The sequence below is a fragment of the Dermacentor silvarum genome, chromosome 5 (assembly GCF_013339745.2).
Source record: "Dermacentor silvarum isolate Dsil-2018 chromosome 5, BIME_Dsil_1.4, whole genome shotgun sequence".
Lineage (NCBI taxonomy): Eukaryota > Metazoa > Arthropoda > Arachnida > Ixodida > Ixodidae > Dermacentor > Dermacentor silvarum.
Genome location: NC_051158.1, coordinates 113231572 through 113258951, shown reverse-complemented (window position 1 = coordinate 113258951; position 27380 = coordinate 113231572). Strand labels below are relative to the sequence as shown.

The 27380-nt window shown below is 45.7% G+C and overlaps 2 protein-coding genes across 2 annotated transcripts in view; one reads left to right on the top strand and one right to left on the bottom strand.

Annotated features, from left to right (window-relative positions):
• LOC119453719 (gastrula zinc finger protein XlCGF8.2DB-like) overlaps positions 1-27380 on the bottom strand; it is a 489906-nt gene that overhangs the window by 147612 nt on the left and 314914 nt on the right. The window lies entirely within an intron of this gene.
• LOC119453721 (guanylate cyclase 32E) overlaps positions 18960-27380 on the top strand; it is a 197038-nt gene continuing 188617 nt past the window's right edge. Inside the window, exons 1-2 of the mRNA XM_037715756.2 lie at positions 18960-19253; positions 20416-20599. Of these exons, the coding sequence (XP_037571684.1) occupies positions 18994-19253; positions 20416-20599 (444 nt within the window). The 5' untranslated portion in view covers positions 18960-18993. The remainder of the gene's footprint in view (positions 19254-20415; positions 20600-27380) is intronic.

Genomic DNA, 27380 nt, shown 5'->3' with positions numbered 1-27380 from the left:
GAACGATTTCTAACGTTTCAACACAGCTCATTTAGCCTGTAATGCTCTGCATCGCGACCTCGTGGTAAACCTAGCAAGTACTGCTAACTGTTGGTCCCTCAAGCCGTGAAAGCAACACCAGGGCGCGCCACTCCTAAGCTTATTCGTGTTTTCTTATAACAATGCGCGCGTCAGCCCGAAAGCCATCAGCGTTGCGCTTTCGTGCGTCTCAACAGCACCTGTAAGTAATGCAGGCGTATTAAGACACGCGCAATAGCAGCTGCGTGTTCCGCGCGTTGTAATGAAAGTGCCCGGTTAAGGTGAAACCGGAGCGAACTTCGCGAGTGGAATGTGAATGCGAATGAAAAAAAAAAAGGATGCATTATGCGAGTTTGCACTCACATTAGCTAATGAGGCTGAGTGATTTGAATGAATAGGTGGGTAACAAGGACAGAAAGGCGAAATAAGCTTTGTGGTGTCACGTTAACAGGGAAGAGGTGGCACGCAGCAATCTAATAAGAATACGTACACCTCCAAATATGAGAAACGGTATATATATATATATATATATATATATATATATATATATATATATATATATATATATATATATATATCTTTCAGAAAATCTAGGTGTCGTTACAACCAATGCGCTTTCAAAATGTGCTCCTGCAATAGATTTTCCAGCCTTCAGGATTTCCCAGCCTTCACTGCTCGTCGGGCATATAATTTCGCATGACATAGCGCGCTTAAACGACTGAATGGAATGTTTATGGACCCAGTAACAGCTTTTACATCAGACGTCAAATCCTTAATGAAAAAAAATTAAAATAATTGTTTCGATAATGTTTGTTTAATAAGCCGTGTAATCAGTACACAAAAGTTACCCCGGCGACGTGAGAGGATGCAGCATAGAACAGTGTAGGTCTCGTATTCATATATTGGATCATTTATTCTTTTTTTTTTGCTATTGGAACAGCTTTGCTAACGTTAGGTGGGCACGCTGTATGTGATCCATCTGAATTATATATTCTGAAGCTTCAGCAAGTTCTTAATCTTCTAAAGTTTCCAAAGTACTTGTTATTAGGCGTCGCATATATACGAATGCTTATTCTTTCCTCGTCGAAATAGCCAACAACGCCGCGTGCAATTTTTCCTGTGTGACAAGACAGTTGAGCAGCTACTCTGCTGCTGCGTATCTTTCGGCGATCAACGTTGTGCTCTGCGGGCTAATCTCATCTGCTTAGATGACAGACAGTTCTCAATAGAAAAGCTCCTGGGACCTTGCCCTAAGGGGGATGTAGGTCTCTGTCATGGTCTCCACGGCTTTTCGCTTACACCCCTCAGCATCGTTGTACTTTTTGTTGAAATAAAGTGTTGTAATAAAGTGACTCCACGCTCTTTGCATGCAAAATGCCACAAAATACCTCCTGCGCTTTATGACAGCGATTAGACTCTAATATTCAAAATAAGTGTTCCCACACTTGCTGCCTCTCTATTATTCTGTGTATAGTTCCTTTTGCTCAGTTATCTTAGTTGCCCCAAGTGTAGGGCAACAACTTAGCAAGGCACGTAGCCTGAATTTTCTTTCTTTTCAGAGGGCTCAAGCCTCCAATGCTCCGAACAAACTGTGTTTTCTTTTTAGGCATTTACAAATATTTATTTATGGGTTTATTTAGTTTTTTATTTAGTTAGTTATTTAGTTATTACAAAAACTTGCTAGAACACCTCAACACGAACCAGAACCCTCAGACAGCAATTCAAATGCATCGGCATGCACCCCCCCCCCCCCCCTTACCCATCTTCTTCCATCCAATGCCCAAATAATTCAAACTGCATGTTTTTTGATAGGCAAAATGTTCTGTAGTGAAACGCTAAAGTCGATTTAGTGTAGTTTTTAACAAATGCTTCACACTTGCCTCATTTCGTTCTCAAATGTTTGATGTGCTTTTATAACGTGTGTCCTAGCTAACGTATCGCCAAGCTGTATAAAGAAAAGATTTAAAAATTACGGTGAAAGATACGACTATAAGGCTCACGCAGTCCGGTCTTCAGAGCTCTAACAAGAGAACACCGTCATCATCATCATCATCATCATCAGCCTATATTTATGTCCACTGTAGGAGAAAGGCCTCTCCCTGCGATCTCCATTTACCCCTGTCTTGAGCTAGCTGATTCCTACTTGCGCCTGCAAATTTCCTAACTTCATCACCCCACCTAGTTTTCTGCCATCTTCGATTGCGCTTCTCTTCTCTTAGTATCCATTCTGTAACTCTAATGGTCCAACCGGTTATCCATCTTACGCATTACATGGCCTGCCGAGCTCCATTTTTTTTTCTTAATGTCAATTAGAATATCGGCTATCTCCGTTTGCTCTCTGGTCCACACCGCTCACTTCCTGTCTCTTAACGTAAGGCGTAACGTGTTTCGTTCCATCGCGATTTGTGCTGTTCTTAACTTGTTCTCGAACTTCCGAACCACGTAGGTCTTACAATTACCTACGTACATTTCGCAGTAGGACCATAACAACGCCACTGCTTTTAATACAGTTCCGTTATTTAAAGATGTCGTTGTGTCCCTGGCCCGAATATTTGCTTCAAGTCTGGATTTTCATAAGAATGGGCTTGTCGATATACACGGAGGTAACATCGTGCATATCTCTTCGTGCAAGCTCCACACTGGTTGGCACGTACCCGAAGAATGGACATTATATGCAGCCGATTAAGCCGCCCTTCAGTCGTCATGTTCGGGGAATATGTCTGTGATCAGTTCATTGTCGACCGTTGTCGACAATGAACTGCCATTGCGCCGTCTTTTCGTCAGCGGCCGTCTGGCCGGTAAGCCGGGAGCGCCAATTGAACACCGCCTACTCGATGACGTAGGAAGCAAAGCGAACGTTCTGAAAGCTGGACATTTGCGTGATCTGTCCCCAGCGCAGCGCGGTCTGCATGGGAAGAGAGACAGATCGAGAGAATAAATTTTATTCAAAACAGCACACAAGCGTAGGTCCACTCTGCGGTGGGTGGTCCACTCAGTCCAGGAATCCAGCGGCGTTAGCTGCCCTTCTCGCTCGGTTGAATGTGTGAACTTTAGGGAGCAGATCTCTGTCACATTCACGTAGCTTGGGATCTCTTCTCCTTTCATGGCTTGCCATTTTGCCTTCTAGATCTCCCATTCTCTTTTTACCGTATTGACGTTCTCATGTCTGAGAGCGTCAATAGGTTTGAGGTTCGAATGTGCGAACCTCAAACCGTGAAGTTTGAGTAGTGGCACGCTTGATGGGAAATTCAAGACGCTTACACAGCACGTGCTGTCCTAAAAGGGTAGAAAATGACTAGACGATGCCTGTGCCTGTCACAATGACCATGCAAACACATATTGGTAGCAGTTGACGGCAGAGCCGGCGCTCTTCCATCCGAGCTCCTAGGCAGGTCGGGCTGGGAGCGCGCGCGACGTTGTAAACAGGTCCATTTTCTGATGTAACACATACTGCCTTATTTTCTTCCGCCATGAAATTACGTCACCTACATACTGTGAGCACAAGTGTTTATAAATGTGCGAGCAGTTTAGGAAAAGCCACATCAAAACTCAGTGTGGCTACTTCCGTAGATGCGCTGTGAATCGTTACGGTGGGTCGCGGTAAATCCGCCTAAATCAATATATGTTCCTGCATTGTTTGCAATGCAGCACTGCCGGAGAAGGTTGATCGTTAGTGCTTGTGCGATTACGCACCTAAATAGTGGGGTCAACCAGGACCACTCCGAACGCAGCATAGGAACGCAGCAAACGCACTGAAACGAGACTAATAATGTGTCCGCAACTGACGAGGTTGCATACTTTACCCGAAATGTTTTATTTCGTGTTTTCTTAGCAAACTTCTCACTTACGTCAGTCTATAGCCAACGTAAAAGATTGCGCACGGCGGGGCTTTATCCACCCACGTTCGCTCCACACAATCCCCGAATGGATGGAAACGTATACGTCATTGATCACATTCGTATGGTTTCAGTGTTACAACCTGCAACGCAGCAGAGTGATTGTGCAATATGCGCGGTTCTCTATTACTCTCTGCCAAAAGGTTTATTCAGCGTTCTGTGTTCAACGCAAATGGCCCTTTCCATGAAGGTAATGGGCACCAGGCTGAGAAAGACGACTTAAACCTCAATCTGCGAAGCGATGAGTTCAATAGGCAGGTCAAAGCCTCTAAATACCACATAAGGACAAGTTCACGTATATAAAGGCATTCTCGACAGCAATACGGTATGTACAGGGCGTTGCTTTTCTTATCCTAATTTTTGATGATTTACTTTTAGAGCGAAGCTGTTGAGGGGAATTGCGCTGCTGCTTTCGTGCGATGGGTGAAGACCACCGTGAGGGGGCATGTTGGGCATCAGATGTCAATCAAAGAACAGCCAGCAACTGCAACCTGCGTTGAATGTCCCGAATTTTCGCTTTCAAGCAGCATTCTCACTGATTATAAAATTATCTAGGCGTACGCCAGAGTCGAATAGACAAGAACTATATTGCGCGGTTATTATTCGTCAGTATATCCTTGGATATTGTTTCTCCCGTCGCATTTTACCGGCTGTCACGTTGGAGGTCGTTTTTGTTATAGGAGTTTCTATGGCTGCGGTACTGAAAGCTGACGGCGTATTCTGTATCAAATGTCAAACAAAGAGATCGCGCAAGCCTCTCTCTTTCCTCACGTTCGCTTGCGCTCTTGTGATTCGCCGGCGCCGTCTTTTCGTCAGCGGCCGTCTGGCCGGTAAGCCGGGAGCGCCAATTGAACACCGCCTACTCGATGACGTAGGAAGCAAAGCGAACGTTCTGAAAGCTGGACATTTGCGTGATCTGTCCCCAGCGCAGCGCGGTCTGCATGGGAAGAGAGACAGATCGAGAGAATAAACTTTATGCAAAACAGCACACAAGCGTAGGTCCACTCTGCGGTGGGTGGTCCACTCAGTCCAGGAATCCAGCGGCGTTAGCTGCCCTTCTCGCTCGGTTGACCAGGTTGAGCTAGTCCGTCGAGTCGGAGCTGTCCTGCATGGGTACCTTGCACTAGCCGCATATGACCAGTGCGTCGGTGATGATTGATGAATCATCACTAAGATGAGCCAGCCAGTACCTCTTAAGGGTGTGCAAACTGACTTATGGTTTCGTTGCCTCTTTGATGTTACACATAATGGCATACGTCTGCAATATATATATATATATATATATATATATATATATATTTTTAGACACATATACAGCATATATCTATGTCTACCTAGAGAGCCCCATGAATGCTTTGCATCATATCCATGCAAACCCACTGCACATTACGAAAATTTGCACTACACAGGTTAAATGCAGGTAAAAGTATACTGAATACTAAGCCTATCAGCGAGTAGCAAACATCACCGCCTAGTCGGTGCGCGCCTTAATGCAGAGAGGGAGAGAGAGACTCTTTATTAGAAAAACAGAGATTTTTGCCAGCGCGTATACTACCGCTGGCATGCTACTCTGTATAGGAATGTCGGGATTAAAATATTCGAGAGGAGAGTGGGAAAAAAATATAATAAAATGAATATGAAATACGCAAGTGGACCTGATACAATAATATTTACAGGTGAGATGGCGGGTTTTGTATGGACCCACTGTCTTGCATGCTGGAGCCTGTTCCCATTGCTAAAACTTGGCGCAATATAGAAACAAAGTTGTGCACGTGTGACGCACATGTCGCAATCTATGGGAAGCGAACCTTTCCTGAAGCGGGTAATAAAAGGCTATCATACTGTTCATTTTCTGTCAGGCGTTTTGCTGCGTATAGATTACGTGCCACCCCGGCAAATCGGCAAGACGCGCAAAGGCTCACCACGCGAGCCACGTGATTGGCGCGATCACGCGCTTTTACACGACGTTCGGAATCATCACACCGTTCACCACGCTATATCTAAGATCGGCACACCGCAACCGTTCCATCGTGTTCATCAAGAAGTTGACGCGGCAGACGTGCCAAACCCCGAGTGAGTGAGTGAGTGAGTGAGTGAGTGAGTGAGTGAGTGAGTGAGTGAGTGAGTGAGTGAGTGAGTGAGTGAGTGAGTGAGTGAGTGAGTGAGTGAGTGAGTGAGTGAGTGAGTGAGTGAGTGAGTGAGTGAGTGAGTGAGTGAGTGAGTGAGTGAGTGAGTGAGTGAGTGAGTGAGTGAGTGAGTGAGTGAGTGAGTGAGTGAGTGAGTGAGTGAGTGAGTGAGTGAGTGAGTGAGTGAGTGAGTGAGTGAGTGAGTGAGTGAGTGAGTGAGTGAGTGAGTGAGTGAGTGAGTGAGTGAGTGAGTGAGTGAGTGAGTGAGTGAGTGAGTGAGCGAGCGAGCGAGCGAAGACTTTAGTGAAAAACAAGGCATTGACGGGCGACTTCGTGTTTAAGCAGACACGAGCCCCTGGGCCCGAACTAACAAGCTCCACTTTATTAACGGAATATATGCGTTAGAAGATATCTTTTGCAGCGAGAACAGTTAGGTGTCGGTTGTTTCTTAATGGCGTAATTCTGTAGAGAACAGACACGAAAACTGTCACATCTGCGGAGGTAGTACAGATGGGGCTACATAAAATTCCGATTATCAATTGGTGTCCTGCATGTAAGATATCCTGCATGTAAGATATCCGGGAAGAGAGTAGCAGCAGCCGTGGTCAGCAAATTCCGAAACGGTTCGCAAGGAAATCTATTCGCTTTAAAAGATGCTTCCGCCAGTTTGGCGCGTAGGATAATATTGATTTGCCCAACAACGTGTCGCGCCTCATAAATCGCAGCGTAACATCGACGCAGAAAACGACACTGCATCTCTGTCACAACTTTCGAAAATACGAAAAGGAAAACGCGCTCTGGAACGCACGCAAGCACGTTCTTTCTAACTTCTTCCAAGCCCACTGTGAAACATTATGGATGAAAGAATCTACACTACCGTTATGCTTTCCGTTTTGCTGTCGAGGCTTTCGGGGCCGCTACATATTGGATGCCAGTCCCCCGCTTTTATATTTTGTAATTTCTTTCATCTTAGAAACATCACCAAGGAATGCAAGAACTGCGCTTCTTGGAATTTTGTCACCATCATCAACACGTCGGATTGCCAATAGTTTACTTGTTACGCGTCGTTTCTTACATGACAGTAACTGTGTAGCGTTATATCCTTCTTCATAGCATTGAAATCGAATCGAATAGAATAAAATGTACATTTCGGCATAAATACACTAGCAAATTCCAGTCCGCGTAAGCCTTGTGGCTTGTGTGCATGACTGAGATGTCCCGGCTTATGAGGAGCCATGGCAATTTCACCAGGTAACACTGAACTTCTGAACAATTTCACAACTGGATACCAAAAACGCATGCGTTATAGTAACCGTCCGACTACATGTATTCAAACTTTGAATACTTGTGTATATTTTTGCATACGTGATATTTGCACCGTGTTGTACATAATTGCATGGTTTCATAGCATCCAGCCATCTCATAGCGCTCGGCGCCGCAGAGCCCGTCTTCGGCGGCATTGCGCTTTACTTCTCACCCTTTCGCCGTACTCTCCTCCTCCGCTTTCCCTCTCGCGCTCTTTTCGCTATCGCCATCTTTCGTCACATCCGCGCTCGCTCTTTCATCCTTCACTGTGTTCGTTCACTAGGTCACGCCGAGAGAAGACGCCGAAGCGAAACGCAGGAGCGGGCGCCTAAGAGCGGCGCTGTAAAAGCGTGGGCCGATCCAAAAGGCAGTGCAGTCTAAGAAAGCGTCTAAAACGCGAGCTCTCACGAGACCAGGGAAGAAAGCGAGAAACTGGCACGCGACGCAGGTGCCACACGTTTGAAAAAGCAAAAAAAAAGCCACTTTGGCACGAAAAAAGCCTGTGTTGCTGTTGAGGTCATACGCCATGGTGTATGTATCGTTAAACACACATCAATAATTCACTGCGAATACCACGCGTACAAAAAAAAAAGTCGCGGTTATGGGGTAGCATCACATACGAAGCTACCGGCACTCGGCGCATGCACTTTGTCTACATCGCACATCGCTTCGAAGATCAGGCCCGCGCGGGCGCGCACTTCGCCCGCATCGCAGATCGCTTTCAAGATACGGCGCGGCCGCGCAGTGAGCCGCAGCCGACGGAGCAGAACACCCCCCCCCCCCCCCCCCCCCCCCTTTTTCCGTCGTCTCGCCCCCATACATCGCGCGCGCGAAAGACTGACCGCGCGCTTCCGGCCTACCTTCCTCCCTCGCTACATTGAGCCACGATTGGTGGCTCCCCTCGTAGGCTTTCACTCGCACAGACAGCACGCGGCGCGCAGCGACGATTTTATCGCCATTGGACTTTGTAGGGAACCTCACGGCGACGACGACGTCAGAAATCCGCTTGGAGTGTCCATATCATTGCTATCGCAATAATAAATTGAAAAGAAACAAAGGCAAAGTACGCTTATGTAATAGGTAAATAACAGTGTGTTATAAAAATAAAGTGCGATCAGGGCTAAATGTTTCGAGCATTGGTCAATCCCAGCATCGGTCACGCATTTCTTATATCATTATAGGTGGACCTGACCCACTTTGTAGGTGCTTAACGGAAAACTCGTGGTGTGCCGCGCGTGACAGAGTGCGCACGAAATCATAAGTTTATAAATGAGAGAGAGTGCAAGACCGCGTTCAAGTGTCGATCCATCGCAATCTAAGTGTGCTAACGCAGTAACTAGAGAGTTAGGGAAGCTAAATTCTGGCCTAGATCTTTAGTAATATTTGATAAACAGCGTCGGCATCAGTGTACTATGGGTGGCATAGCTAGAAAGTCGCCAAACATAGCATGTTGTCAATCTCCGAAGAAATACGAGGTGCGAAAACGTACCTGGGCGTGCTTGGTCGCCCGTGACACAAGCGCGAGCAGTTGCCGAGAGACCACTAAGTATGCTGTAGTATTCTCAGAAAGTTGGCAGTGCAGAGTTCCTCAAAATGCTTACTGACTTGCTCGCAATTCTTGTGTTATATTTTTTTTTTTTCAGTAGTGACTTTTGCAGTCTTCGAAGGAGCTGAAGTTAGTATTTGTTTTTGTTTTCATTGCCACCTTCTTGCTACTGACTTTCTAGAACTTCCATGGCTGGTACACGTTACTTCCATGTGCTGCTGCGCAGAACTGCAGTCAACACTTTTTCTGTATATACGGCTTTTTATTATTATTATTACTTTTCTTTGTCGGGTGACTCTTCACACACGTTTGTAAAATTGAACACTGCATTGCGTTCACTTTTCCGTATATAATTTAATTTTTTACTTATTGAATATGTATAGTTGGTGGTACAGCCTACAAGAAAACTGACAGCTAAGGCTCGCATTTAAATTCAGTTTAAGCACTCACCGCCATAAACAAGCAATGTAGCAACACATCTTATTTCTGAAGACACCGTTGTTTGTAGTGGGTGAAGTAGGCTAAAAATGCTGCTCACATTGATGGGCCCACGCGCCACAGCGTCTATACCTGCGGACACCACAAAGAAATATTCACTAAACGCTGCTTCTCAACCGCCGCCACTTCTGTCCCGCCGGCACGGGAAAACTCGGGTTCAGCATGTCTGACTAAGAATGAACTACGGCGCGATTAGCATAGGCGTTGTTGTTTTTTTTTTTTTCAGGCGCGAAACACAAATTTTATTGCCAGCTAGAATAGTGCCCGTTCTCACATTTATCAGTCGGATACGTAATTTTCTTCCTTCTTCCAATTCCCAAGAGAGAGCGAGGTTTCTGCCGCTAGATATAGCAGACAGCCGCCTGCACGTCATTGGGGGAAGTTGGTAGGAATGCATATTGCGTGTAGAATAAGTTTTTTCCTCATAGCTGGGAACCGAACAACTAACCTTTTAGGTCATGGTTGGAGCCGAAAAATAACTCCGCAATAGGTTTGCTTTCTTTCTTGCCGTTGCGGCGGCTTGGCTCCTCAGTGCATTGCTAGCTGTCATATTTATTGCGGAAGCGCTAGCTAGCCGTCCTCATATCAAATTTCGAATGGCCTTCCTCACATCGTTTCCTTGCACAGTGTGCCGAATTTATCCCCTTGAAGATAACGCTCACCAAACACAGCGAGCGTTCAAGTATAGCTTGCTTACTCCCTCATTACGCTTTCACACTATCATTCAAGCGCACTGAAGTGGTCGTGGTTAGAACACGCGCATTTGTTTCGGCTTAATGCTGTAGTCGAGTGGCGGTTCAAAAGAGAAGCCCCCTCGACACTTTTAAATGCACTTGCGTGTAACTTATTCTTTCAACTTTGCGTGCATTCAGCTGGTAGCATCAGGCTGTCAGTCCTAAAGCAGTAAAATGTACACTTAAGAAACACTTTCTTGCATATATGTTTTCTCACACATTGTATGCCTTGACTTGTATGTCTCTCTTCGCTACAGCCTGTATACCTTAGCTTCTGCAATTTATATTAGCATGTTCATAGTGCGCAGTGGTGGGCTCATAGCGTCCCCAACATCGCAGAAGTGCGAATATTTGCCAAGTGTTTGACGACGCGTTTCTCAAAGAACTCATGCTTTCCGGAAGTTTCCCAATGAAGTTTGCATAAAACCCATTGAGCCAGTCTTAGGGGACGCGGAATGGTTTGTGCACTCACTTTGAGAGCACTACTTTACACGAGTTCGCCTGGGTAAACGCACTCGAGAATGAGATGAGCACAGTGCTGGTGCTCGCACTATTATGATTTTGATCGTGAGCTTTTACCATGCTGTCTGGCAGTGCTGTTTGCGTTCACTATGTTATCAAGGTCTGTTTTCAACTCTAGAGCCACGCTCACTCACGGCCCCCATATCACGTCAACAACGTTACATGCTCAACGAGACCGCCATGGCCAAATGCGCACGACGCGTGCTCCCTTTTCGAATGGTCACGATGAGTTCACGTTTATTTGAGAGAACACATATGTTTACATACAAGAAAGAAGGGAAATGTTGTTAGCTGCTCATTCAATGCCATTATCTGTGACCCTGCTGCCCCGAAAGATACTTAGATGTTACATTTAATAGCTGGCGCAAGTACCACCTTACAGCCGTCCCAGCTGAGAAGAAAGCTATGTATATAAGTTCCGAATAAAGCGTTTTTGCTTCTTGAATTTTTTTTACAGCCACCCGTCAATCTTCCAGCTAGCCTCACGAATAAGTGGCGATAGGTTAATTCCAGCAGTAACTTATTAATATTAGCTAGTTCCGAGAGGCTCAATTCATAAACCAACCACAATTCATAAGCAAACACCTCCCAGTTCGAGGATTCGTATGCGTGTTACATGTAACAGGAAGTATCGCAAATTACATATTGTCACATTGCAGTAGTAACGATGCAACAACAATCAGTGCAATATGTGGGACTCACTAATCGAACGTTTTATTGCGCGAACATCTGCCCAAAAAAGTTAAGCAACACTTATTGCTCGACGATAGCGGCGAGCACAGTTGAAGATTGTATAAACCTGATCCAAGGGCCAAGCGGGTCAGCTGTGTCAGCTATTTATCTATGAATCACAGTAGTACATTCCAGAATATTCTCTCGAGCTACCTTGCATTGTAGAATGTAGAACAACATTCGCGTTGCAGGTACGATTCGATTTGACATGACAACATCGAAGGAATTTCCACATACGGTAAGCCCCTCTTGCGCCGAGCGACAAATTGATATCCTTGACAATCTGGTGAGATGCGCCTGCATGTGTCAGAACATTGTCGATTGCTGTCGCCAAATAGAGCTGTTGTTTATGTTGTCGCCCAACCTAGCTTGTGTAATCAAATTGCATGCGCGAGCAAATACTATTGTACATTCTGGAAGGCACGCGAGCACTAGCAATTACGTGGGAACTTTCGACGAGGCATCTATAAGTAGCCGACGTGCTTAACCGGCAGATCAGATTTCGACGATGGACACACGTGCTCATCGCTATCATTCTGCCCGAGTGTAGCTTGTTTGCGTGGGCGCAGCTTCGCCCAAATAAAGAGTACGTTATGCGACTTGTCATTGTGCCACGGCATGATTCTGGCTATTTGCGAAAACGGAACACTATATATATATATATATATAGTGAGCAAAGGAAACCGAGGGACAAGTCTTTCTAAGGCACAACCATAAAAAGCCAATAGGCAATGACAACAAGAAAATCATTCGGGAACTTGCTTGTTTATTTAATTGAAGTGTAGAAATTATAAATAAAGGAAAATGGAATTGGAAGAAAAAGAGCTAGTATAGGTTGGATACGGACCCGCGTTTTCTCATAACGCCTGCGACGCTCTGACCCAATGAGCTACTGCGGCGTCGTTTTCCCGTCCACTTTTATGTATGTATGTATGTATGTATGTATGTATGTATGTATGTATGTATGTATGTATGCATGTATGTATGTATGTATATATATATATATATATATATATATATATATATATAAGCGTACTAGAGTTAAGCCTGGGAGTGTTAGCCAGTGGCACCAGTCTCGGCCATGTGATGTCTTGCGACAGAAAGGTTGTTCTACACCCGTCGCCAAGGGCGTGAGTGTTGGCTAACATTCTCAGGCTAACACTCTTTTTTTTTTTACTAAAACGTCTTCGCTTCTTTTTCTTCATTTTTGTGCACCTCAGATGTTCTCGCTGAATGAGCGTTCTGGTCTCATTTTTTTACCTTTTCTTGTTCCCGCACACTCGGCTGCTCATCTTGGCGACTTCTTCGTTACTTCTCTGTAGCCGACTTCTTGAATTTTCTGCTAGCGACTTCATCACTTGCCTTTTGAGCAGCTCGTCTGTTCAGGCCCTCACTCACTAGCACACACCCATTATGGGACATTTGTTAAGCCCAACTTTCTTCGCCTACCCTACCGGGTGGGACCTGTTAATGGTGTAGCGCATAATATTCAACATATTACTGAAGTAATTAATTTTCATTGATTTAGCCATTCGGTATGTGGCCCTAGCTGTGCCCATTCTTGGCTGATCCTCCAGATTTGGTTTGTGTCCCTGTGACAGAAGAAGTACTTTAACTGTAGCTATAGGTACACATGTGTAGTACTTAATGCACACCTGTCATCTCCATTCTTCTGTCGACTGACATCATACATCGCTCTCGTCCTCGTGACATCGCTACGTAGACACCTGACGCTGTGCATCCTCCTAATTTGGTGTTTGCATTTCCGCATAGCTTGTGAGCGGTTTAGTGCACATACGTAGAAAATTTCACCAGAAGAAAGTTGTGATCTGTGTGGTGGATGAACATTCCTCGAGATTTCACATTTCATAGAATGAAAGAAAGCTAAATAGTTCGCATCACCGTTAGTTGCACTGCTTTTAAGTAACTGTGTTTCACTATATTCACGATGATTCAAGCATAGCGCTGAAGCTGCAAAATTTGTTTTAGAAATCTTGAAGGAAGCTTAAGCTTCGCCTTTTAAGTGGGGAACGCGATAGCATTCAAAGATCCTTGACTGCTTTTATCGCTACCCGGTAACTACAGATTGTGTAACCGTAATTTTTACCGGGAAACGCTATGCAAGAAGACGAGCTTCCTGGTTCTTTTGTTTGTTTGTTTGATTGTTTGTTTGTTTTTGGAAGAAAGAAAGAAATGGGGGGGTCGTCGCTTTGAGTATTTATTTGCCTCCCAGCGCATCAAACCTCCTGCTGCTGTGGTCATGTGCAGTTGGTAACCCCACCCGCTGACCACCAAGTTATCGTGAGACATTCCTACTAAGTAATTCAGGCAGGTACTTGAGCGTCACGCATATTCTGAGAGTGGTTGCTTTTGCGCATGTACTTCGGAGGCTTTAACAGGCAAAGTTTGATCCCGTTCCCCATGGCAGACAAAGTTATCAAGGAGATGTCGCTGTTCTCTGCGAGCAATTGCTGTACCATACCAGTGAATTCAAAACCGTACCAATCGCTAAAATCTGCAAGCTTTGTTCTATTCTGGTACAATGACTATGGCATTCTTTGCAGTTCCTTTATTACCGTAAAGCTTAATTGTTCAAATTATGCACCTCACTTAGGGGTTGCGCCTATTTCAAGCAGGTACCTGCGAAACGAGGGATCCTGGATTTCAAAATAACTATCTTATCTGCAGGTCTTTAGGAGACATTCACAAAAAAAAGCTTTTACTTTACAATTTTTCGCAATAGAAAGTTTTCAGCCAATCTTGATGCTGAACATGATATTAGGGAAGCCGGCCGTCCAATCGCAAAAAGCACTTACGAGCGAAAATCTTAGTCAATTCGGCCCCTGCCTATTATCCCCGGAACACCTAACAAACCGGTTAGTCAATATGTTGAAAAGACCTACTCTTGCGGCTGAACGGATAGATTTATAATAAGCGGCTTCAAGTTAAGACACACGCAAGGCTATTATTAAAAGCAAGACGCGAAATCTACCCGTTTCTTTTGCGTGCACTCCTATACGACCCTCATGAACGTGCCAGAAGCAGTTCTGAGGACCTTACCATGGCAATAAAGTTTATATATATATATATATATATATATATATATATATATATATATATATATATATATATGTCCCCTCTTGTTGCCGCAGGCGGCGATGAATGCTAGGCATTCTTGGAAACAGTTGTCGCCAGGACACGCTTGTTTGTCACGGCGTCGACCCTTAGTGGCTTCACGGCTCAAGCAGCCACCGGTCGAGAGCACAGAGCACGGCGATCGATTGCCTGCGCTCCTCCCACGCAGTCAAGGTATATGTACACGCGTGGCCACCGAATTGCAGCAACACACTGATCCCGGGCGCGGCATTTTTGCGCGTGAAGGTTTCGTCGCGAGGAGGTGGGTGAGCTGCTCGCTCGCAAATCTCGCACGGTCCTGGACACATCGTCGTGGCACAATATTTGGCCCTCTTGACCCTGTCAATTCGAAATCAAAGAGTGCTCTGTCCAGAGGTCGCGCGTTGGGACAACTTGCCACTGAAAGTTTCCGAGAAACTGTAGTTACGTTAGCTCAGGGCTGTTTTGTCAAGGACTATGTGTGCCGAAGAGAAGAAATAATTGCGTCTTACACACCGAGAACGGGTTCAGTAGCTGCAAGTGCGGTCAATGATTTGGCTGGAAATCCCTGAATCAGGGTGTCATGGAAATCAACGCTGTGGCCTTGCCGAAAGTGCCCTTACTCAATGTAAGTGCAATTTTCTTGCGTACGTTTGTAATGACAGGTTCTGGTTTAGTGTCGCGCACTCAAGGGCAACCTCGGTGCGAATAATATAGACAGAGCCGTTTGTACGCTTATAACACATTAGCACTTGTATGCACATAATAAAGAGTAAAGAAAAACTGTGTTGAAAGGTTTACAGTAACTAAGTATTATAATGTTTTGTCCGTCAATGACGTAGTAAATAGTAAAGTCACGGCCATTGCGACACACGGATCTACCCGGGCAGTTGCGTCAGCTAAGACGACGGGGTGGTTAATTGCCGAGGGAGCGGCGGAGGATGAATCGCAGAGCCCCTTGTCGAAGCTGTCTGCCACGTCAAGCTGGGTTGTGGCGACCAGCTTGACGAAACCAGAAATTTCTTGGTTGGTTATATAAAATTGCTAATTCTTTAAAGGCTGTAAAAACATGTGCGCAGTGCTCTTGAACGACTGGAAAAGCTTGAGTAATGTAGACCATATAAAGAGTTCACGCAGGCTTATCAGCACCCACTTCAAGTGAGGGCAAAAGATAATCTGAGCCTATATTTCTCCCTTTGGCCTGTATTCAAGACGGCTGCGCAGCCTTCATAGTAATACTGCAGACACATTGCTCATTCACCTGTACACGCCACACATATGCCCGTATCTCTATAGCAGTATCTTAGAGAAGGGATCCTTCAGTGATTCGTGAGTCAAAGAGGGTAGGCTTAAGGCAGAGAAGGTTACAAGCATACCATTATTTCTGTATTTTTAAAATATAACCAGAAAAGCTGGGTTTTTCGCAAAGGCTTGTAACAGCTTGACGCGGCCGCCTATAGCACCGCTATAATGTCGCTGGTATTTGGAAGGCATTTTTAAAAGTTTATAGGCATGCGTGGTCGGACGCAAACAACAAATACGCACCTGCTCTCCTAAGCCTAATCATTGATTCCGAAATACATACCGGACGAAGGTAGCCAGGATGAACGAGCTATTCATATTATTCAATGATATTTATTCAATATGTATTGAATCGTTGCTGCTTCCATTGTTTTTATCCTTTTGTGAAATATAAAACTAGAATTTCCTTTGCACCCACCTTATTCAATGACACTAGGGGCCTGCCATCTTTGACTAAAGTAAACCGCCCATACATCAGCACACACAATTATGGAACTCTTAGACTTCCCCACATAGGCAGTAGGTAGTGGCACTGGTGACAGCAGCGATCTTCGAGTGAGGTTCCTGACTTTATCAGAGCGGGATAGATGCGTGAGGCTAAGTAAGTTCCAATTTAAGTTTTTCGTAATACAACGATGTATCAAGCGCGTGCTTCTTTGGAATTTGATGTGCAGTTGTCAGAAGAGCGCTCAAAAGAAAAAGAGCAACAGTACTTCAAACCACACGCTAACAATTCTAAAGGATAGGTCTGACCCGTCGCCCCTTAGTGTCACTGTCGCGTCTCGTTCGCTAGATCAGGCGTTCGCATTGACGATATAACAAGATCTGTCTCGACGACCGGGGACGGCCATGTACTCCACATGGGTCGACTTCCAACTGTTCCAGGCGTTTCAAATCACTGAACGGCTGCGATATGTTTCATTTTTGGCGGTCCCGAGAAATTGAGTGACCGAACCGTTGACTGTTACGCTACGGTGGCAGCACAAAATTTAGTCACCACGTTTTTCACTAACTTTATCTCTGTTGCATGAAGCGGAAGGTGAAAAGCAGTAGAGAGCGGACCATAGTGCGCATCCATCGTCTTTTTTTTTTTTTTGGCGCGGCGTGCACAAAAGTAGCCGAGTGGCTGTTTACAAAAACTACTTCTGGCCCCCATGTTGCATCCACTAATAAAAACAGTGAACACATTGTTTCTGGCCAGAAGCGCGTTCTGAGCGTTTCTTAGGTTAAGCTGATACCCTTCAAAGCGGCTCATGAGACATTCCTACCATTCTATCGTTCTATTTCACGGAGCTATCCCCTGTAAAGAAACGCGTAGGTAATAAAAAATACGCCCATTTTGAAACCGCTCCATTCGACGTTAGTCTGGTGTTTTTTTTTTTTTTTGTTTTTTTTACGCATCGTAAATAGAACTGTATCACGCAGCAAGACGCGGTCACTAAATGCAACTGTCACTAACGATGGCGAAGCGATAACCCCACATTTTCGCACACGTACGCCAGCGTGTCCTTCGTTACTATATTTGCAGCGTATCGATGGCTCTGATCAGCACAAGACAGATCTTAACTAGCTAGCATAAAGCCTTTGGCACTTCGAGTATGCCAGAGACTGCGGAACACATTGTAATGAAAAAGCCGGCAGATCCCACGCCTTGTGGGAATCGATGTTATGCGAAGCAGTGTGCGAGGAGCCTACCCAGGTAACGAAATGAGCATGAGAGCACCAAGACGCAGGCGGCTCTTTCGTGACCTACATGACACGCATGCCATGACATTCATGTCATGAATCCTCAGGCGTGCCTTTAGCTACGCCTAAGAGACCTTAAGGCGAAAGCCTTAGTCATGCTTGTGACTATGACTTTTCCTTCACTTAGTACCACGTCCCAACCCATATCAGTGGTTTTGGAGGGTGAATCTTTTTTCGCCGAGTCATTGTCATTTTTGTTGAGTCATGCTCATGACTATGCCCTACAACCATCCTTTAGTGTTTCCTTCACTTAGTACCCACGTCCGAACCCATTTCAGTGGTTTTTCAGTGTTAATCTTTTTTCGATAAGTCATTGTCATTTTTGCTGAGTCATAGTCATGACTATGCCCTACCACCATCCATTACTGTTTCCTTCACTTAGTACCCACGTTCGAACCCATTTCAGTGGTTTTTGAGTGTTAATCTTTTTTGCTGAGTCATTGACGGTTTAGCTGAGTCATGCTCATAACTATGACTTCTACCATCATTCTTCATTTCCTTCATTTAGTACCCACGTCAGAATCCATTTCAGTGGCTTTTGAGTGTTAGTATTTTTCCCTGGGTCATTGTCATGACCTACATGACGCACATGTCATGACCTATCGCTTAAGTTAGTCATACACTCCGGTCATATTATGTAAAATTTGGTACCTACCAAGTTAACGAAACAACTATGAGAGCACCAAGATGTAGGCAGCTGTTTCATGACCTGCATGACACGCATGTCATGACATTCATTTTATGACAAATAATTTGTGTTCGTCATATACTGTTATAACAGTATGCCAATTTTGGTACATACCAAGTTAACTAAACGACCATGAGAGCGCAAAGTCATAGGTGGCTAGATAGATAGATAGATAGATAGATAGATAGATAGATAGATAGATAGATAGATAGATAGATAGATAGATAGATAGATAGATAGATAGATAGATAGATAGATAGATAGATAGATAGATACTGTCGAAGTCGCACATTTTCGCCAAGAAATGCTTCGAATTTAATAACTGTACCCACAGTTATTGCTCGTGGTTTATGGCAGTACCTCAAAATAATTGTTCCCGGCCTTTCTTTATTTCATTCTTGTTTTGCAGCAAGCACTGCTTCCACTGTCGTTAAATTCTACTGTTAAGTTCTGTTAAGTTCCGAAGGTTTAGATGCTGTGGCCGGTGGTGGCGCTGTGTCACCTTTCTCCACCGCTGAACAATTGCTTGCTTTGTAATCCATGCTCTCGAAATGTACTGCACTTCCTCGGGTAATACACATTTCCGTGCCACATACTTGCGCACTTTTTTTGTGCCTACTTCCACTCTTCCTGTGACACTCATCGGCGGCAACTTGTGCGGTAAGTTAGTTTGGTTCACAAATGTAATAATCGTCTTTTCTTTGTCCTTTTCTTTTTACAGCGCATGGGGCGCCGTCTTCTAGCGGTGCTGCTGCCGCTACTGCTAATGGCAATGACAGTGTTGCTGCCGGTCACATCGCTCGCCTGGGGAGTGCTGGCTATTCCCGATGTACTAGCGACGAGTACAGCGAGTAGTCTCGGCTTCCTGTTGCCCTGCAACAAGTCCGAGTCGCAGGAGAATCTGACCGATGACCGGCCCGAGGTGGCCATCGCATTCCTGGGCACCTTCAACAACAGCCGCATGCTCGGAAAGATGGTCTCCGGCGCCGTGCCCCTGGCCGTATCACACATCAACAGGGACGATAGGTGAGGAAGGATTAAGAGCGTTTATAAAAAACAAAGAGAGCCCTAAGAATACGGGCTAGTTTTAGGAAAATCACGAAGGAAAATCGTTGGTCCCTGGTGATCAGGTACAAGCATGTCTGTCAACGCAGCCATGATTTCGGATGGTTAGCTTGTTATTATGTTCTACAAAAATCAAGGAGACTGCCGACGAATGCGCACACAAGTCTATGGGGGAGCTAGTCAGAAACACAAGTAGACTCGAATGTACAACTGAGCAAATAATTAAAGAATCGGTGGTATAGTACGACAAACAATAACTGGTTTGCGCTCCGAAACTGACGTGTAATTCTTCTAGCAATCGCGAAGCGTAAGCTCATAATTCGTTGACGCTACCGATTTGCCTACGAATTAGGGTCAATTTTTGTTTTCTGCTGGGTGCTTCAATGAACACACCATTGAAATCGTCACTATTGTTTACTATAAGTGCCACGCAATCCTGTTACTATTACACCAATTTTTTTGTTTCCGTAAAAGTACTTATTTTATTCAAGGCGATGAGCAACACGAGAACAGGGTGAAAGCAGGAGCCAACGTTTCTCAAAGAGGACTTGTCTTTCTGAAGGCCATGAAAAAGACAAGTCCACTTGTCGAAACATTGGCTTCTGCTATCACTTTGTTCTCCTGTTGCTCACCATCTTGAATTTCCATGTCCCGCGTTCTCCGTGGTTTCCCTGGATTTCTTTTATTCATGTGATCTAGTCGGTTTTGCCTTTGATGTCAGTTTTTCTCACTTAAATTTATTACCATTTTGGCGCTTACTTACTTTCTTTATACAGTCAACGCTGTTTTGACAACTGGCGGTTGTCGACACTCGCACCATCTTTCGTTCAGAGAATATCTTTTTCAAGCAGCTCAATGCCTATGTCCAATTGTTTTTTTAGGAAGTGTTTCATGGGAGCCCATTCAGCAATAGCGAAAAATCTCATCTGCGGACAACAAAATTAGCGTGACAAGTGTCTCAGCTGAGTGCAAACTACAGACAAAGACATTTTTACTGAATTAGCGATGTTCCCTTGCTCTGTACTTGCTTTACTTCTGGCCTGATTGTATACATCAAATTTCGTCGCTTCTGCCGCGTGCGCCCGCCATTTAACTGAATGGCTAAACACTCGTGCTACCGCAGCCTGCTTCCGGGCTATCGCGTCACCTTCCGGCCGGAGAACGTGGGCCAGGTGGGGACATCGGCTGCCATCCGTAAGATGACGGCCCTGTGGCAGAGCGGCGTCGTGGCGTTCATTGGACCCGACGAAAACTGCTATGCTGAGGCACTGGTCGCTGACGCGTGGAACCTGCCCATGATCACATACGTGAGTAGAAAATGTGCACGCTCTCTCTCTCTCTTTCTCAATTTGTCCGTCACACGTGGCATAAGCCCCATTCCGCACGGGTAGCGTTTCCAATCACAATGATATTGTGCACTGCTCAGGTGGTGAGTTTCATTATCCCGCAGGGGGGGGGGGGGGGGGGGGGAGGGCTTGGTTGTGACGAGCTTCTCACCACCTCCTTTCTTTCCCTCTCTGTCTTCATATTGTTACGCCGCGCAGCTCACCCATCTCACCCGCAACAATACATATATGTGCTAGTCTAGGAAAACACCTGCCGACTGACAACAAGCACGTGTTTCTAGGTACGTCCTCTTTGAAATAACCGCCCAGGAAAGCATTATAGGTGTATAAATACGCCTTTTTATTTTAATGTGATCTTTTCATTGATTACTTTATTGCCTATTATGCAATTCGGTAGCGTCGATTTTTATGTACCACATATACATTCATAAAAAACTACACCTTAAACTTCATCATAGTTTGAAATAGCCGGTGGAATGATGTGGAGGCACAACAAGTCGTAAGCGCCGATGTGACGCGATACGTATAAGCATACGTAATATAGAGGTATCCCAGCTAATATTAGTCAAGCTCACCAGAGAAAGAAAAATGCAAGAAAACACTAAGGCATACGGTGTTCAATCATCGGACCTCTAACGACCGAACACTTCAGGCCTTATAACCGTATCTTGCATCGAATTTTTTAAATATGTTTTTTTTTTCTTTCGACGCTGACGATATCACCATATGGGCCCATCTAGGCAGTGACGGCCAAATGGAAAGCGGCACTACGATCCGCCATTGAAACAGTCGAGACCTATCTCCAAGGCACGGGGCTTCGCTGCTCTCCCTAGAAGTCCGAGCTCCTCCTCTACAGGCCTACTCTCCGTGGCCGCCGTCCGAAACATTCCACCGCTAAACGCCAATACGAAGACATCGCGCTTCAACTCACGGATGGCAGCCCCATCACCCTCGTCACCAATATCTGTGTGCTCGGCATGCTTATAGAGGCGACCGGAACGAATGGAATGGCCCTCGCAAAGATCCAGGTCAATGCATTCAACAGCATGAGACATTTCAAGCGGGTCTCCAACCGCCCTGGGGGTATGAAAGAGGAGAATATCCTCCGATTAATCCAGTCATTCGTAATTTGCCACATCACCTACGTAGCTGCGTTTCTAAATTGGTACAAGGCTGAACAAAACAAACTCAACATCCTCCTACGCGGTATCTATAAACAAGCCCTCGACCTCCCCGGTTACACCAGCACTGACCTCCTCCTTCAACTAGGCGTCCATAACACACTTGACGAGCTCATCGAGGCCCAACGCCGCTCTCAGCTGGAGAGACTCGCACTCACAGCGACGGGCCGCCACATCCTTACCTCGCTCGGTATTACCTACCACCATCAACACGGCCATAAACACCAGATCCCCTCCACCATACGAGCCTGGATTCACACCGACCCTATCCCCAGAAATATGCAGCCTGAATACAGCCGCGCACGCCGCACAGCACGTGCCACGGCTCTCAACAAAGCCCTTGCTCGCAACGACGGTGTGAGTTTCGTCGACGCCGCCGAATATCCCCACGGTACCCGCTTTGCAGCCGTCACCACACGTGAACGCTCTCTCCACCATGCTATCAGCCTAGTAATCCCACACGCTGAGGAAGCTGAAGAAGTGGCCATCGCGCTAGCGACACTAGACCCAACATGCCATACCGTCGTCTCCGATTCCCGCTCCGCCGTTATCAACTACATCAACGGCCGTATCTCCCCCCAAGCCTTGCGCATCTTGCAACAAGCACCCCGCTCAACCGACCACCAGGTTACACTCGTCTGGTTCCCAGCTCATGTAGGCACCGTCCACTCCGACCTTCCCAACCTCAACGAGGTTACCCACTCCCTAGCGCGAGGGCTCGTTAACCGCGCGGGAGACGGGGAGGCTGCCCCCACCGGTAGGGATCGCCTGACACGCCACAATGATGTAGTGAAGTCCTTCTACTTAGAGCGTAGGACTTTCCCCGGCCCGCACAGCAAGCTATCCCGAGCGCAGGCTACAACTTTCCGCCTGCTACAAACCAACACTTACCCCTCGTTACACCTTTACAACAAGATTTACCCAGACATTTACCCCAATCCCACGTGCCATATCTGCAAGACACAGCCAGCCACACTTACACACGTGCTTTGGGACTGTACACAATACCCCGACACTAATCCCACGACCTTCTCGTCGAGATGGCACGCTGCCCTGCGTAGCTCCAACCTCGACTATCAACTCTGCGCGACCCAGCAAGCCTGCGAGGCGGCGAAGAGGCAACACCTCGACGTCCCCACGTGGGAGGCCTAGGCCCAGCCACCACCTCTTGCTGCTTTTAATAAAGTTTATTCAGTCAGTCAACAGCTTGGCTAGCGTTAGCTGGCACACATAGTATGCGCTTTCACCGAAGGCTCAGCCGCACTAATCCACGCTTCTATGACTGAGATATGTGAGTAAACAGACGTTTCGATTAGAACGCATTGTTGAACTAAGACGATGTTGCATTTCCCTGGCGAGAAGAACTTGAAAGGACTATCAAAATTAACCGCGACAACCCGCACAATGTCTCGCGTCGGTGGTTTACTTTAAGATTTTTTTTTCGCAGTTACACTACCAATTATAAAATAAAATCAGTGCTTGTGACAATTGACGGTATACTATTCATTACGCAGACTTATTTTTCTTTCTAGTACATGCGTATCTTTTAGTTGCGAGGCAAAACCGCTTCTACCATGCCTGTTCGAGACATGTAAGCAACAATTGAAACGGCGTCTGGTTGTTAGCATGGTAAATTATTCACAAATAGTCACAAATAGGAAATGTCTGGCGTGGCGTACAATAATAATAATAATAATAATAATAATAATAATAATAATAATAATAATAATAATAATAATAATAATAATAATAATAAATACGTAAATAAATAAATAAATAAATAAATAAATAAATAAATAAATAAAAGTTCACTGTGGTGGCTGCTCTTGCGCCGCATACACACTATGCACATACGATGTAGTCTCACGGGAAAATGACCTCGTAGACCTAGGAGCTTCAGTGTGTCTGACGCACATCCTATTCCGGGTGCATGTGATTGTTTGCCTCAATATTCAGAGCCTGTTAGCCTAGAGAATTGCAAATCTCTACGTCTCATTTTCACGCAATAAATGGAAAAAGTAATTCTGGCATGGGCTAGAGGTAACGTATACTGCGCTTTTGATCTGTAGGTCAGGAAGATCCAAGCCTGATTGCGGTAATGTGTTTTGTTTTTAATTTTTATTGCATATTTGTTGCTTTTATTATATACGGCAGACAGGCACCACGTCTTTGTCACTCTAGAAGTACTTTTCGCACCAGCCCAGTGCCTCCCAGTAGGACACGCCAGTGCAGCATACCAGCATCTAGTGTGACACGGGGCCCATAACCCTGCATGACACTGGACTCTGGGTGCCGGGTTTCGCAATAGGGATTGAAACCGGTGGAAACATTCAACGTTGTTGTGCTCGAGCTACTCGGACTGTTCCAGCAGTACGCTCAGTCGGCACCTTGACGTGTTGCCGCAGTCGATACGGCTGCTTCTACGTAGCGCTAATGGCATAGTATGGTATGAAGAACTTTATTGGGTCCTGAAGGACAACCCTGGGTTGACGCGGGCCGCTCCCACGTTGGGACTGTCAGGCCGATTCCCTTAAGCCACATCGCGGGCCTTCTGGACAGCCCGTCATTGGTCGGAGAGTGATTCACTGTGTAGCATTTGGCCGCCACCATTCTTTTTCCTTGTCACAGTGCGGTGACTTTAGACGTGCCAGCCATGTGACAACGATAACGCAATGAGGCCCCCTGGAAGCTGAATTCCACGCGTCGCACGCCCATTATGCCACGCGATGAACGTTAGGAAAACCAGCGGCTTTTGTCAGCGCAAAACGCAAGAATTACACAGTTTTAGCTTGACATTTGCTCTTAGCTTCGGCACCCCAGTGCATGCACCACGATGTGGTTGGAACACAGCTGTGATTTGTACGCTGCTGCTCAGCAGGCCTGTGCGCGCAAAACGCTCATGCCATGGAACAGCGGAATGCAGAACGTTGCCCTTGCTCCCCTCCAGCACTGATTAAGTGGAGTGTGAGGATGGGCCCACTTGACTTCCCCGTTTTCGCAGCCAAACGCACTGCGCGTCGCTTGCGACTCTGGAGACCTTTCAAACATCCGCGGCACGGGACGGGCATGCGTCGTCCATGCCTCGACAGCACGGCGGCAACAGTTGCAACGGCGACTGCAGCGGTGGCGATAACAACGCGTCTCGAGCATTCCAATATAATCAGTATCGCGATTGAGAAACCAAATAAGCGAATATAAAGGCTCCATTTAGAGGACAATGTGGCACTATATAATGGTGGTTGAAACTCCCGGTGCCGTGAATCTTGCGTATAGAAGCTATAGAAGTATAGAGCAAGAGGAATGCACAAGAGGGCCGAAAACGAAATTGCGGCAGCGCATATAACTGACATTCCTTGCCGAGACTTCCAATCTCCAGCGTGTAATCTTTGTCCCCGTGTAATTTTTCACCCGTGCACAGAAGCTACGCATAGGTCCAAAACCTTTAAAGATCTATATAATATGTACTAAAAGTGAATAAAAGAAAATATGAAAGTGCTTATTATCACGACGACAGATTAAACGAATTCCGTTTTCCAATTAATTTCTAATTTAATAATGGCAGACATCTTTTTGTTCTGTATTAGAGAGACATACTCTAAAACAGAGTGCATAATTTATTTATATCGAATTACTGTAGTAGAGCAAGGTGTTCTGCGCAGTGTGCACCGAAAATATCACATAATTTTCATTTAGAAATTTTAGAACTTTAATGAATATACAAAGTCAAACGCAGGTATGTAAAAATAATACAAATAGTCTTACGCTTTATGTCATTTAAGACGAGAACGGAGAAAAAAGCATTCACACGGCCATGCACCTTCTACGTTTTTCTATCCAAAGTTCAGCGACTTCTGACAGCCTTTGGCCAAATTACGTGTATTATTAAAATAAATACTTAACAAGGTGTGATAAGTACTTGAATATATAGCCTGACAAAGCACAGCTCAGCAATACTCACCTTCGGCTCTAAAGTGTTTGGTGTTCTGGCAGAGCTGTTACTAGACTGACCCACCTTATTGGTGCTGGCACAAAGCGCCTCAGGTAATGTGTCCTTCACCGCAAGAACAGTGGGAGGCGGGTCGCGGCGCTCCAAGTTTGCGTTCACTCGTCGTCCTTCATCCGTCAAGCCACCGCGGAGCCCCGTGCCTGACAAGCGCTAATTGCGACAGCGTCGGAACACACTGGCTCACCACGAATTCTAATATCGACTGCGGAGGTACAGCTGCGGTCGTTGCCTTCGTACAGAGCCCAAGCGTCCCCGGTTCCTTGAGGACAAGAGTAAGGTGAAAGTCGCGCTAATGAGCTGCCTAGCTGAAGCTTGCTTCGAACGAAGTCGAGACTTCTTTTCCGATTTTGAAAATGTCTCGATGCCGTCGTGGCAAATGACGCCCCTAATGAAATCGGGCGAGAAGAGGCGTGTGACGAGGCTCGACTTGTCCTCGCGCTTCCATCGTCGCCACCCTCGTAGAAAAGTTAATTGCCGATGCTCAACATTTCTCTCTTGCTGCACTGTACATTTCTATCAAAGAGGCACGCTTGAAGGAGAAAGAAAAACAAAGCACAACTTGGTTCAGTGCGTACGCCGAATACGCCAAATTGTGGGCTGCAAAATTAAAGGCCAATCTCCTTCTAATCGAGCGAATGCTTGTTGCTTATAGAAAACTAATTTGCGCCACGAGTCAGCGGCCCCGTTTCTCACAACTGGATGCCGGCGACCTGATGGGACGACTGAGCACTCAAGGGAATTATGCACAGTGCTCGAAGCCACAAGTGCTACTTCTCGTTGAGTGCGGCGAAATTTGATTAAGAAGAACGTCGACTGCACAAAACCTTCACGGAAAGTGCTACACTGCAGTTTTATGAAAGGCACATTCATGTTGAAAGAAAAAAAGGCCATGAACTAGAATACGACTATGCGTGGGCGAATACGCCGGAAAGGAATAGTCACTCCCTCAAGTGCTAGCCTGTTTGAAGCAGACACAAGTTTTGTTGGAAAATGTTACCTTCGTTAGTGCACTTGCGCGGCCAGCCTAAACCTGTGGTTTACCTACTGTGATTATACATCCTTCAAATCAGGGTCAGATGAACCTACTTTTTTTATATAGAGACTGCACAAAAGGCGAAGTGAATTTAACGCGACAAGCTCATTCCATTTGCAGCTGTAATATCTTGCAAATCAAGCAGTAGAGGTTTATGATATAGATACGACTGCAATAATGCCGACATACCTCCATTATCTCCAAAGATCCTCGTTGATGATGTCCTTAAAACATGGCACTTACCCACTCTGGGGGATTGGCCATGAATTGCGCACCTGCATACGAATTCACAAAATCTTCTTACGCTAGCATTTTAAATACAAAGCATTTCTTGGCGAACTTTGCTACTTTGACACGCATGTCATGACCTAATACACGCATTTAGGTCGTGACATGCGTCATGTAGGTCATGAGAATGACCCAGCGAAATATACTCAAAAACCATTGAAATGGGTTCGGACGTGGGTACTAAGTGAAGGAAACACTAAAGGATGACGGTAGAAATCATAGTCATGAGCATGA